Here is a 14,962-nt window from a genome sequence, read left to right as displayed (position 1 = left end):
CAGAATGAAAACGCCAAACGGACATCAAAATCTCGTTCTTTTAATGCGTTAAATAAATTTTGGCTTTCAAGGCCAAAATTTATTCTTTAATAAAATTTTTCTAACACTTTCTCTCTTGTAATCCGTATTTTTTATAATATCGGGTATGCTCGTTGGCCCGTGTTCAATAACTTTTAAACATATGTTCAGTTGGGGCTCCTCATCATATTTACTTGGAGTGTACTTTTTCCTTAATTGATTTGCTACGGATCCTGTTTCTCTGAATTTCGACATTATCCTTGACACAGTAGTGTGTTGAACATTTTTTCCTGGATGCCGTTCATTAAAAATGTTAGCTACTTGCCGGTATGGTGAATTCTCACCACATATTAAAACTATTTCTATTCTTTCCTGAAGAGACAACATTATTGCAACAATAACTGTTAAAAATTTGACAAGTAAATCAACAACTTGAATTTCATTCAACGTAATTGAGCATCCTTACCGCCCTAGTTAGTGTGTATAAATAATCTGTAAATACTGAATATTTTAATGTAATTTCAACTTTAGTGATTCAATTAATACTTATTGCAGTTTTTGAGTTGTGACTGCTATTTCAAAATTGGAGGAACTGACGTTTGTTTAAAAAAATAGCCAAGTAATTGAAACTTTGCACCAGTCATGTTGAAATTTTTATAGCAAATTTTTATTTCTCTCTAAAAATGTCCGTATAAGTAAAAATGTATCAGAGAAGTTAAACTCCATGATGAGTTTGTTATGTATACTTGAATTGATGACAATTACCCGAACTTTTTTTTTATAATAAAGGGGATATCTGTCAAAAATAAGCAAAACGTTAACTTTATCCTAGTTGCATAAAATTTGGCATATGGATATAAAATTGCCGTAGGCACAACTTTTTCAAGTAACTTTTTGTTAAATTCAATCTAGAAATGCACTTTTTCAATTTTTTTTCAAAAAATAAGTTGAATTTGACAAACACTGAACGTCAGTGGGTCGCAGTTGGCCGCATCATTCCAAGTCAAATTTAAAGCACAAACGAGTGCCGAAGTTGAACTTCATTGAAATTTTTCGAAAAAAAAGTTTCTAATATGGTGCGCACTTCAATGGTGACACTGTATATGTTTCCACTGGTTCAATTCGGTAAGGATAGCGATGTGATCGAAATTGTGAAAATGAAGCATAAGTAAGCCCTCACAATCACATATGGTTCAAGAATAATGACACCTAGGTGTTAATTTCATGACTGTCAGTGTTATCGGTTTTGAAATGAAGCATCTATAGCTGTAAAACTCGGTTTTATTCATTCCAAAGGTTTGAAGGTGAATGTTTTTAGGGAAAATAATCGCGAAATGTGTCTACAATATAAGAAAATATGGAAGTTGTTCGATTATTGTCATACAAAGTGATGATGATTTTCATTAAATAATAGGTCAGTTTATTAAGAACTATAAAAATACTGTAATTACAAATAATAAAAATTGTCCACAATCAACTTAAATTTAACTCACAACATGAGGTATAAATACAGTTCTTCCAATTCATATGAGCTCCATTTCACGATACCTTCATAATTTGAAGAACTTTGTCCAGCTTTACATCTTCTTTGATTGTATCCTCTCCTGATTCTTTATTTTTGCCTCCTTTATCTAAACGGAGGCGTTTCCTACCTTCACCTTCTTCTTCACTATCAGAAAATTCATTTTCTGGAACTATTCTTTTGTCCAAGTCTTTTTGTGGAAGTCTTTCATCTTTGTCAACCTTACCTTCGCTATCAGATTCTTCATTTATAGCATCCTCAGGGATGGTTTGTACTTGAACTCCAGGGGCATGTGAACATTCTTGGATTTTCGAATAATCTGCTTTTGATTTTCTCCAAATATTCAGGAGTATTTTGATTGGCCATGTTCTGGGACTGATATGTAATTCAAAGTCAGGTCCAAAGTATTCAAAATGATCATTGTAGGGCAATTCATCAGCAATTTCGACTCCTCAAGCAACTGAAGTTTCATAAGTCCAAGCTCTGGATACATTTCTGATGGTATATTTACCACCACCTACCATCATGAATGAAAGATTATATTTTTTGACAAATTCTACACATTTTCCATGACCTTTGACTGTTAAATTAAAGCATCCCAAACGATCCCCTGTCAATGAATCAGCACCACACTGTAGAACAGTTCACATAATCACTCGTTTGTCTTTTACCGAAATACTCGAATATTGACCCAATCAATGTAGTTGTCAATATCTCAAATTGATTTATTTCTCATATCAATCTTGCGTCTCAAACCGAATATTTTTCATTAACGCAGGTTTTAACTTTCTTCCGCATTTTTCCCAACCCTGACACTTCCATTCCAGCTTTCGTCAACAGAATCCATCACTTTTTCATGAAGTTGTTTACCTGGACCTTTGATTGATCGGTTATATTTTTCGAACGAGGGGAAATCCTAATTAGAGTTGGATGAAATATGAATTTTTAATTATATCAGGGGTTGATTCGCTCGATAAATACAGCTTGTTTGATCTTAGCAAATAAACAGGGACGATTGAATATACCTTTTGATGTTTACCTTCCATTTCGAGATCGAGGTGAGTTATTTTGGGAGTTTCGATTCCAATGAAATCATACCAAAACTTTTTGAGGAAATGAGATATTGAACTGCATATAGAACAAGCTAGTTGAAAATGATAAAAATAAAACATCCAAATTCGAGAAATCAGGAGTATATCAATTAAATTGTCCTGAGGTATACCTATATTGGTCAAACTGGCAGAACATTTAGGAATGTAATGCAGGAACATCATATGAGCTATGTAAATAAGAAAACATGTTCAACATATTCAAATCATATTCAATTGCCTTTACAAAAGAGCTAAAACGATATGCAATTACCGACTCAACATCCACCGACACCTTTCACAACTAACGTTATACCTTACATTCCAAGACTATCTGAAAAAATAAGACGAATTGGAAATAGGTATAATGTTAGAACTACTTTCAAAACAAAAAATACACTGAGATCTATACTCACACATACAAAACCCAACAACACTGAAGAAAAAACAAAAAATTGTATTCATAAAATACCTTGTTCTTGTGGTAAAAGTTACATTGGTGAAACCTCAAGACCATTGAAAGTGCATGAGAATGAACATCGAGATTATATTAAAAATAGACAATTGACGGGATCAAAATTATCAGAACACATTTTGAAATCAGACGGTGAACATCAGGTGGAATGGAATAGGACAAGGATGATTACCAATGAGACTCATTCTAAGAGAGGTAAGCTAAAAGAATCAGCGTATATTCTCATGTCTGGAGAGAATTGTATCTCGAATAGCTCCTTAGAAATAGACCGTACTTGGTTACCCATCTTGAAGAAAACTTTGGATAGCGGCAAAATGGCAACAGACTGATATCGGAGAGTATCTTGTATTACTTCGAGTGTGTCAGTTGTCAAGCAACAACATTGATATAATTTCATATTTCAAAACTTCTTTGACATCTGTCGAAGAAGTAAAGAAATAAGCTATCAAAAAAGGAATAACTGCGAATATATTCGAATTTTTTTATCCATTTCTGAAGACGGAGGCAGATTTTGGCCTCCGAAACGTAAAAGATAAGTATCATTTCTTAATAATTTTTTTGATAGGCAAAATTGTTAAATACGACAAGTTACTGATAAATAGAAGATTTTTCTTTGTGAAAAATACTTTGATTTTTACGCAGTAACTTATCGGGGTAAACTAAAAAGTTTGACCTTCTACACTTGTTTAAAGTTCTCCATTATGATTTTTACATTTTTCAGATTCTGGAAGGTAACAAATACCCAAAAAAAGGTCGATAAAAGATTAAAATAATCTTTCAGAAAAAAATCATATCTTCAACGGAGAGTTCGAAATTTTACACGAAATTTTACACTTAGAGGTTTGAAACTGAATCTTTTGGAAGCAATGGAAATCAATGATCTTAAAAATTCAAACATTTTAATGAATGACCAACTGGATTTGAATAGATCACCATTATTGAGCTTGTTTTAAAAAAACCGAGAAAGTATTATTATCGATGTAGAAGTGAGGTAATATCCTTAAGGTAATCATAACTGAAGAACTACCTCAGGTATATAAAAGTTATAGAGGTTTATGTAATTTGATAGAGGTAAGTTTCAATTGTAGTTACGGGTGGTATATAAATATTAGCATGAGGAGCAACTTATAGTATTCAAATCACTGTTGAAGAAGCTTCTGTATTAGCGAAACATGTGATATATTTCTCAAATAAAGTTTGTGGAAATGAAATCGTGAGCTGTAGTTTATGAAACTACTATGGATCTTCATTAAGTAACGGCCGAATCAATCAGAAAAAATCGTACCAATATGTGGAGCTGCTCAGTTCATTCATGGACTAAATTGTACTCTGTTTTTTTGTGGAGGAAATCAGATTATTATCGACCTTCCTTGGGTATTTTCACTTGGGTATTTCTTCCAATTTCGACGTTTCATTTTCACATTGATCGCCTGCTCCTTCTCCATATTCAGCGCATCATTGACATATTTTTGTATTCGGACCTAATCCAACCTAACCTAACTTAATTCAACCTGATCTGAACTATTCTAACCTAACTGTCTCAACCTATCCTAACCTAACATGTCCAAAATGAACCAAACCTCACCTAATTTTACCTAACCTGACCTAACTTGACCTTAGCTAACCTAACCGTACCTAACATATTTTAACCTGACCTAAAAGAACCTAACCTCACCTAATTTCACCTAAACTAACCTAACCTAACTTAACGTGACCTGAGCTAACCTAACATAACCTAACCTCACCTAACACAACCTAACCTGTCGTAAATGAGCATATCCTTACCTAATTTTACCTAACCAAACCTAACTTGACCTGAGCTATCCTAATCCAACCTAAACTAACCTAATCCAATCTGATCTGAACTATTCTAACCTAACTGTCCCAACCTATCGTAACCTTACATGTCCTAAATGAGCCAAACTTCACCTAATTTTACCTAACCAAACCTAACCTAACCTGACTTGAGCTAACCTAACCTTACCTAACCTGTACTAAAAAAACCTAATCTTACCTACTTTTACCTAACCTAAGTTGACCTGAGCTAACCTGATCTAACCTAACCTAACCCAACCTAACCTAACATGAATTATCCTAACCTAACTATCCTGACCTAACCTATCCTTAATAAAAATTCAAACCAAATAGCCTCTTCGAAGCATAGGGAGATTGCAAAGTTACCAACTTCGTAAAACTAGCTTCCCTACTGAATAAAGGATCCGCATCACTTCATCCACATTCCATTTTCAGAAATGTTGAAAACTTGAACAGCATTACATACGAGCCACATTCGGTACCTGTCTCCCGAGATGATTAATCCTCATCGAAAAGATAATTAACATTTCATTCGACATCATCCTCGTATCGATGGGGATGGAAGTTCATTGGGAAGCAGTGAACACCAACACGTTCTGTGATGGATTCGTTTCGATGCTGAATTATTTATCCCGATGGAGTTATGGAGTTTGGCAACAGTTTTATTTTCTTCCATCTTAGGAACTGAATGGATAAAGCACATTCAGTATTCATGGCGTAAAGTATTGGTTTGGTTGCTGTTATGGCTGAAGGAAAAATTAAAGCTACACAGGTAATGGAACAAAAAATCAGTTGATAATGAGAAAACATTTTTGAAACAAACTTCGATTTGTATGGTCTGTGGAAACTAAATGCACACTGAATCAAATCCATTAATGAATACAATACAATATAAAAACGTTTATTCAAGTTTGAGTCAATTATATATGATGGAATCGGCCGATACTTGATGAAAATCCATAACTAACGTATGCTAAAAACACTTTATTGTGTGATTTTCACTAGATAGTTTAACAAAAACGCAACACGTGTTTAGCCATACAATGGCTTCCTCGGGCGTGTCTTAATAACTAATTCTATACATTAAGTGCTACGTATACCTTATTCTACAATTTGAGGTACCTGAATTTCAAGTACCTGAATTTCAAGTACCTGATTTTTTACCTAAGTTTGTAATGAATTTAATTACCTGAACTTATGTTCCATTTTCCACATTTGAAAAAATATTCAGTAACGGAGAGTTGCATTACATAAAAAGGACTACATAGGAAAAACTCTAGATTTCCTTAATTTAGGAAGCTACGAGATTCTGAGGAATGACCCTACAACTATGTACCAGAAAAAAGTTAAGGAAACTCTCAAAACAATAGAATTGGTTGAGAATGGAAAGGATAAATGTAGAGCATTGATCATAAATCCACAACCACCAAAACTGTATTCCCTTATTAAGTTACACAAAACCAATTTCCCGATTAGACCAGTGGTGTCGTTTGTAACGGCACCTACCGTAAAAATCTCAGAAATCTTGATTAAATTGATTCAAACCTATACCAATTTCTAGCCAAAATTCAGTATAAATACTTCTTATCAATTAGTGGATAATATTAAAAACTTAATTTTTCCGGATGACGCAAAATTAATAAAGTTTGATGTCCAAAATTTATTTCCCAGTATTCCGCCAATTGAAACAATTGGGCTAGTTGAGTGTTACTTAGACAAAAACCGTGAATCCACTGATAAAACAGAAAATTGTAGATTTACTCACCATTTGTCTATCTCAAAATTATTTCCAGTTTGACGGAAAATTCTATTCATGCAATGAAAGACTAATAATGGGGAACCCTTTGAGTCCCTTGCTGGCGAAAATTTTCATGTAAAACATAGATTATGAAATCCATAATAATCAGTTAGCTAACAGTTTTTTGTACTGGTACAGATACGTAGATGATATCTTAGTATGTTTTACTGGTACCGATAGGCAATTAGACAAGTTCGTTGAATATGCCAATTCCATCCACCCGTCAATAAAATTCACCACTGAGAGGGAGGTAAATAATTCAATAAATTTTTATGAATATAAAAAATAATATAAAACTAAAAGAAACGATTTTATTGAATAGTTATTTGTTCGAAAACCAGAGCCCAAACACGACGCATTTATGACTCAACACCAGACAGCGCTGTTTCGACCAGCCATAGGTTTCATCAGTGGTGCTCTGGGGCGGATATAATCACGTTGAAAAGGCATGAGAGTTGAAGATCGTCAACTGTAGCTGAAGTTTATATGGAAAACTCTATAGCTGCAAGACCAAATGTTAGTTGAAGACTTTTCTCGGTCCCAAAAAACAGAACATACTCCTCCGGGCGAAGTGAATATCAAGAGCAGAAAACTGTTGGTTCACAGATGGATCAAAAACACTTTTCGGTTCTGGTGCAGGTGTGTTCAGTCGCAGACCCCGAACAGAGATATCTACCTGCCTAGGAACTTATGCGACTGTATTTCAAGCAAAAATTTATACTATTGAATTGTGTGCGGAGAGATTGGATAAATCCAACCTCACACACAAGTCAATAAAAATACTCTCGTACAGTCAAGCGACGTTGGAAGCACTTGGCTCCTACCGTGCAACGTCTAAATTGGTAGCAAATTGCCAAAAACGACTCTTCTCGATAGAAAGACTTAACAGATTGTCTCTGGTCTGGATTCCTGGCCATACTGGCCTGGAAGGCAATGAGGCTGCAGACTCCTTCGCAGACAGCTCTGTTTCGACCAGCCATAGGTCTCATTAGTGGTGCTCTGGGGCGGATATAATCACGTTAACAAGGCATGAGAGTTGAAGATCGTCAACTGTAGCTGAAGTTTATATGGAAAACTCTATAGCTGCAAGACCAAATGTTAGTTGAAGACTTTTCTCGGTCCCAAAAAACAGAACATACTCCTCCGGGAGAAGTGAACATCAAGAGCAGAAAATTGTTGGTTCACAGATGGATCCAAAACACCTTTCGGTTCTGGTGCAGGTGTGTTCAGTTGCAGACCCCGGACAGAGTTATCTACCTGCCTAGGAACTTATGCGACTGTATTTCATGCAGAAATTTATACTATTGAATTGTGTGCGGAGAGATTGGATAAATCCAACCTCACACACAAGTCAATAAAAATACTCTCGTACAGTCAAGCGGCGTTGGAAGCACTTGGCTCCTACCATGCAACGTCTAAATTGGTAGCAAATTGCCAAAAACGAGTCTTCTCGATAGAAAAACTTAACAGATTGTCTCTGGTCTGGATTCCTGGCCATACTGGCTTGGACGGCAATGAGGCTGCAGACTCCTTTGCAGAGGAGGGTGCTGCAAGCAGCTTCATCAGACCAGAACTTTTCATTGGCATCGCTTTATGCTTTGTAAAACAAAGATTGAACACCTGGATGGCAAGAAGATTTATGGACTGTTGGCAGAATCTTTCAGGATTGGCTCACTACAAAGCGTTCATTCACCCTCAGAAGCTTGATACCAAATAGTTGTTGGACTACAGTAGGGATGAACCTATGTCCATCAGCCTTCTTACAGGTCATTGTCATTTGAATCATCATATACAGAGACTCGGGCTGTCGGAAGACAGTGTGTGCCGCCTCTATTTGGAAAATGATGGAAGAGCAGAGCACATACTTCGTGCCTGCCCCTTTGTGTCTGGGAAATCAGTACGGCAAGCCGTACTCTTACCATCTGACCTGAAAGACCACTCACCATATAAACTAATCGGCTCCGTTGAGAAGCTGGGTTCATTTGGTCGAGTGTGAATAGGTGTGAGCCACAATAAAACCTTGCGGGTTGCAGTGGAGGGCCGAATAGACCCACTTACTTTGAACTTAACCTAACCTGTTGGTATGGAAAGGGGTTTTCCTGAAATATATCAAAGGGTTCACTTTTATGTTACTCACCTTTTTGACGAGGAAAGTGAATTCGAACGCTTGTAAAAGAGATCCTACTTTATGTCTTCTTTACGGCACACCAAATCAGACTTGTCCCCATTTGGCAGAATCTCGATCTACCTAGCTGACCTGAAAGATAACTCAACAAATAGTGGTCGACTCCGTTGAAGAGCCCGAAATGAGTCATAATAATTCCTGGCGGTTTTTGTAGAAGATCGATCATACCGACTAACTTTAGACCCATCCAACCCATACCTATTCGAGGAATACAACTTCATAGTGGGTCAGTGTCTGTGCAAAATACAACACACCATATAGTATCTCCATTGGAGTGATTCACGTATTTGAATGTACATATTAAGTGACGACTATTACGATTCCGAAACCACGATCCATTCTGATTAGTCTCTAATAGCATAACCGAGCAACACCGCTGGATGTGTTTGAATTCAACATAGTTTCAGCTTACTCCATCAGGGAATCCCACGTACCAATTGTGAACTTGATATGCGGTCTACTGCGGTTTCTGAATTCGAATTACTCAATTATCACATCACCCTGCTCTGAACAATACTCAGTATTCCAGGTGTAATTTCGATTCCTAACTCTCTTGGTCATCTGAGATTTGTTTTCGCATTCAAAAATCGTTGCTTGCTTCACAAAACAAAATCAAATTTTTCTGTAGTATAAGCGCCCAGTTCAGGAGAAGGAAACTACAGAATGAAAAATGGCGTGAGCTGAAGTGATATACTCCAGCTACCAGCAAATTTAAAAAAATCATTGTGTACAAAGTATCTCTTCTCAAGGTACCCTTCAACTACTCTTTTGATTGACAACTGTGCTAATTGTAGTCATTCATTTTGTATTTTCAATCCTGACTGAAACCAGACCGTTTCCGTCGAGTACCTCATAGTTTTCATTGACATATTTAATTCCACAAGCGAGACTACGAGATTAAAACGACCCAACTTCGTACGTCTGCGTTAATGTCATTTACAGTGGATTCAGTTAGTCCTCGTTTCTGTTTGAAATTACTGTGACAGTAATAACCACGTAATCCGCAGATACCAATAAAATCAAATTATCTCTCATGAACCTCATGAAACTTTACAATAGTCTCTTTTGTTGGCAATTGAAATTGAATACAATTTCATTGGAATCCCTCCTTTCAACTGGGAATTGTTTTATCGATAGGTTCAACACATCAGTGTTATGAGACAATGTCATGGTGATGAGTAAATGGTATTCCATACATATCGGGGTGGTTCTAGGAGTACGCGGACTGACCTAGAGATGGCGGTAGTTGTTTGAAAAGTATCACGGTATTAGAATGTACACAGCATATGGTTCAAGTTTGAAGACGCTGTTGTTTGGCAGTCAACAATAACGAACGTGTTCGGTGAATTCGTGAAAATGGAGGATATTGGTCATCGTTATGTGGTACGATACTTATATTTAAAAGGCTTTAGCACAACCAATATAAAAACTGCACTGGATAGCGGAGTCGTACGAACTGCCAAAACGAGCATTACACTGATCGACCAAATGAGGTGACGACTTCAGAAACGGTGAAAGAAATCGTCAGCTGAAAGTACAGAACAGGTAGTGTGTAGTTTATATCGATTCATCATCAACACAGAAATACCAACCTATTTATATAAAAAATTTTGTTTCCATCATTCGTGGCATTCAAACCAGACATAATCTGCCTATTTTCGCGTAAGAAAATATACTTTAGTCCCATAGTATTAGCTGTTGAGGTTTTCCAACAGCTAATACTCTAAAATATATCAATCAATCAATCAAAATATGCTTTATTATCAAAGAATAACATCTTGTTGACAAAGCCTGTATAAATAAAATAAATTAAATTAAATTAAACGAATAACATTTAGATAATTATTTACTTAGTATACATAGTATACGTAGTCACTACTTTATAAAATTGAATTGTTGAAAAGCAATCAGTCACTCATTTGAAATTTGAAATATAACAAACAATAGTAGGTATATGATATCAAAATGTAAAGTTTTGGTATATTTATTATTAGTCTATTATATCCGCATAATATTCTTCCAAACTATAATAGGTTCTATCGGAAAGAACTCTTTTTACAGCTTTTCTGAAGCCGGTGTTGGACTGTATATTTTTTATATAATTTGGAAGGTGGTTGTACATCTTGCAGCCGTTATATATAATGGAGTCCTCAACTAGAGTGGAATATGGTAAAGGTAGTTTGATATGGTCACTTTGGCAGGTGGCATATCTACTAACTGTAATGAAATTTTGTTCATGTTCATAAATGAGACACACTGTTTCAAGTATAAATATACACACTACCGTGAGAAGGTTATGTTGCTTGAAGTGAACTCTACACGAATCGCGAAATTTTAATTTACAGAGGTATCTCAGGGCTCTTTTTGGTAAAACAAAAACACTTTGAAGAACATTTCCACTGCACACTCCCCAGAATGGGATACCATATCGCAAATGTGACTCTATCAAGGAGTAGTATACTAACTTTGCGATTGTGTAACCTAGTTTGTTTGCAGCAATTTTTACAGCGTGATAACCAGATGACAATTTTTCATTCAGGTTTTTGACATGTTCATTAAATTTGAGACCGTTGTCAATGTATAGTCCTAAAAATTTAGAAAACACACTGTTTTCAATGATCTCGTGGTTGATAGAAATTTCAGATACTGCGCACCATAGTATGGTGGTATCATCGGCGAATAGTTTGAAACTTCCTGAAATGTCAAGCATCGTCAAGTCATTGACATACAATAAAAACAAAATTGGACCTAAGACTAATCCTTGCGGAACACCACATTGTATATTACGTAAGCTTGACATTGTTTTTGTTTTTACTACTTGTGGGCGGCCAGTTGAATATGTCGTAAACCATGAATGTGCCTTATTTCTAAATCCGTAATGGTGAAGCTTTCGCAGCAGTATCTCATGATTCACACAGTCGAAAGCTTTCGATAAATCTCAAAACACAGCCGCCGCAACTTCCCCATTATTGATTCCACTATATATTTCATATAAAAGTGAAAAAATTGCATCATTTGTGTTCTTATTGCACGGAAATCCAAACTGTTTGATGCTCAATATATCACACGCCTGCAAAAAGTCAAACATTCTTTTCTCAACGAGTCTTTCGATAATTTTGGCTAACGTAGAAATGAGTGAAATGTGAAATTCCTAGGAGAGCTCACTTCACCAGCTTTATAGATCGGTATGACAATTGATATTTTGATAACTGTGGAAATATGCCTTCTTTGAAGGATCCATTTATCAGAGATACTGGATGGTTCTTTCAATTCATCAATATTAGTGTCATACAAGATTAGGTTTTCATTAATATTGAAGTTTGCTAGATTCATTAGTGGATCATAAGCTACGGGTATATTTTTTGTCAATTCATCTGCAACTGAAGTATAATACTCATTTAATGTGTTCGGATTCAACTCCAAATCTACTTTCTATTTGGGTTTTTTTCCTACAAGATCATTTACTATCTTCCAACTCTCCTTTGATTTGTTGGTGGAACTGTCAATGCGATTTTTATAATAATTTTCCTTTGCTAACTTTATCAACTTTCGATATACTGATCTGTACATATTGTAGTAGTTATGGAAAGAATCTGTATTTGTATATTTTCTTGCAGAATTCTTTAATCCTTTTGTGAGCCATTGTTTCTTATGTTTGTTTTTAATCTTTCGAATTGTAAAAGTATATTTGAAGATTTCAAGAAGTTTATTGTGGAAAACTTGAAATCTTTCTTTTAATGTTGTAGGAGATTCCCAATTCGTTTGCTGACATTTCAAATAGAACCTATCATAGTTGGATATAGTATATATCCTACCATATTTATATTTTTCACTTTTGCATTTTGAATCAATGTTACCTTCTGTGCAGAAACCATCCTCATGGTCAGAGAGACCTGCAGATACAATCGAACATGTGACTTGATTTGAATCTAAGTTACTGCATATGTAATCTATAGCAGTACTACTATATTGTGATATTCTAGTATCCGATTTCACATGCACTGTCAAATCAAAAGCAGTCAAGAGGTTGATTAGTGACTGTGTGATATAACTCTCTTTTATCATTGAAATTGATATTGAAATCACCTGTTAATATTATTTTGCATTTCATAGGAAGATCGTTCAAAATTGACTCCAATTCGTTTATAAGAATATGAGCGTCTGATAACGGTGACCTGTAAATGCAAAATATGTTCAAATTGATTTTGTTACTGACACTTATGGAAAATTCAAATGCTTCATTATACATGAAGAAGCAGCTTTTATATGATGATCCCTGAGGAGAGAAAATGTGAAAGCTCCAATCTCAGACGCATTTGTTATTTCCACCTATCTTTCTCAATTCAATTGAATTCAATTCAATCTTGCTCTGTAACTTTCAAGCCGAAAGACAATCACCATCTCAACGAATATCTGAGATCGCATTATTCACTTCAATGTTATAACAGCTGCTTTGCCGCCCCCTCTAGCGGTTGTAACTCTTTCAGAAAGATCTTGCTAGCAGTCGAGACGTTCGTATTGTCCCTTTGGGGCCTGCTTCAATCGAATTAACTCCCCCCAAACAAATTAAGCAGACTTTGAACGGAATTCTCCCCGTGTAATTGAATAGATTACACAGGATGAGATACAAAAACTCTACATCCTCCGGCGAAATAGCCTATTCGAGGGTAATTTTATTCATTAGGGTCTTTCAAAAACCCGAATGATGTTAGCGGGGGAATTTAGAGCTGAGGTAAGTTCCTTTTCCGGAATTTGACTGTAGGCCCGTTTGGGGAAGGGACATTGTGTACAAACTAGGGCAAAATTAGAATGAGCGTGACGGAATTGGATCATCCTCGGAATTCCACTGTGGCAATTACTGCATGACTGATGTTTCTAATTGTAGTTTTCTATGAAATTTCCATTATATCGTAGATTGATTATGTGGTTATCCCTCAGCATGCATACTGGGAATTCACTGCATGTGCTCTGTGAAGGCGGAGCGATAGCAAGGCTGAGACACGCAAGATGCGGGGAAGAAACACCAGAGGGTGCCAGCTATATGAAGGGGTCAGTGTCAAGGCTATGGAGTCTCATCAAAGAGATCAAGCTAGACAATGCTCTAACAACCAGAGAGCATAATAGCGCTGGAAAGGTGGCAGTGAATCAGGCCATGGGCCAGCTCCCTGACAATCTGATCTAATCTAATGCATACTGGGTGACTTTCCAAAAATACATCGGTAGGTTATGCGAAAAAAACAGGTGAAAATAATAATGAAAAATTGGGGAAATGAGAATAACAGTTTTGCTGAATTAGTTTCACTTTCGATTATGTTGAGTAGGCTCGGAAGTTTGTTATTTTGTATAAAATATACTACTTCGAATTCAAAAGAGACTAGTTTCTTTTTAAGGACAGAACACAAACACTACAGAAAAATCCTTAGGGTGATCTCAGAGCGGTTCCTGTGCGAAACTAGCGATTTACATTGGATTTGAATCACTGAAGATCAACTCCATTTGGAAAAACTTCCTCAGGAAGTTCATTCCACATGAAAGTACACCTCAAACAGTAAAGTTCGAGGTGTACTGATATGTACTGCTCTTTGTGGAATCTCTAAGGGCAGCGTCTACCACGCTTATGTCCTGGGTTCGAATCTCATACCTATAAAGGTTTTTTGATTAGGAACACGTGACTGGAACGTGACAAGCGAGCCCGAGGTGTGAGGGGGCTGAGGGGTGTGACGAAGTATTGAGGGGGCCGAGGGGTGGAGTCTCACGCTCTTTGAATCTCTTCGATATTCATTCCATCCTGCATTGATTACGTCACACGTTTCCCCACTCCTTTTCGACCTGAAAATTGCAAAAAGTGAAGCTCCAGAAGAAAATACATGGGATTGTGGGCTCGTGGTGTCTTTGTTCATCTACTGGTGGTTTGAATTTCCCGCTGTATGCGCGGTAGCTGATTGGTTGACTGAATGACGGCAGAAATGAAGGAGAGGGCTCTGAAAGTCTAAGGCCTGATTCACACTGAATGAAAGAGATATGGCGCTGACCTTTGTCCCTTCCGTGTGAACTAGGCCTG

At 36.3% G+C, this 14,962-nt stretch overlaps 1 protein-coding gene across 1 annotated transcript in view; it reads right to left on the bottom strand.

The window, feature by feature from the left end:
- The window catches only part of LOC141482850 (uncharacterized), a 71,815-nt gene extending 69,229 nt beyond the window's left edge, over window positions 1-2,586 (bottom strand). Inside the window, exons 1-2 of the mRNA XM_074176707.1 lie at window positions 2,580-2,586; window positions 1,567-1,859 (exon numbers count right to left, since the gene is read on the bottom strand). Coding sequence (XP_074032808.1) covers window positions 1,567-1,859; window positions 2,580-2,586 — 300 coding nt within the window. The remainder of the gene's footprint in view (window positions 1-1,566; window positions 1,860-2,579) is intronic.
- Window positions 2,587-14,962: the final 12,376 nt, after the last annotated feature.

This window comes from Leptinotarsa decemlineata, unplaced genomic scaffold (assembly GCF_025532065.1).
Source record: "Leptinotarsa decemlineata unplaced genomic scaffold, Ldec_3_MD MMD2_tig00002082_RagTag_RagTag, whole genome shotgun sequence".
NCBI lineage: Eukaryota > Metazoa > Arthropoda > Insecta > Coleoptera > Chrysomelidae > Leptinotarsa > Leptinotarsa decemlineata.
This window is presented reverse-complemented; position numbering and strand designations above follow the sequence as displayed.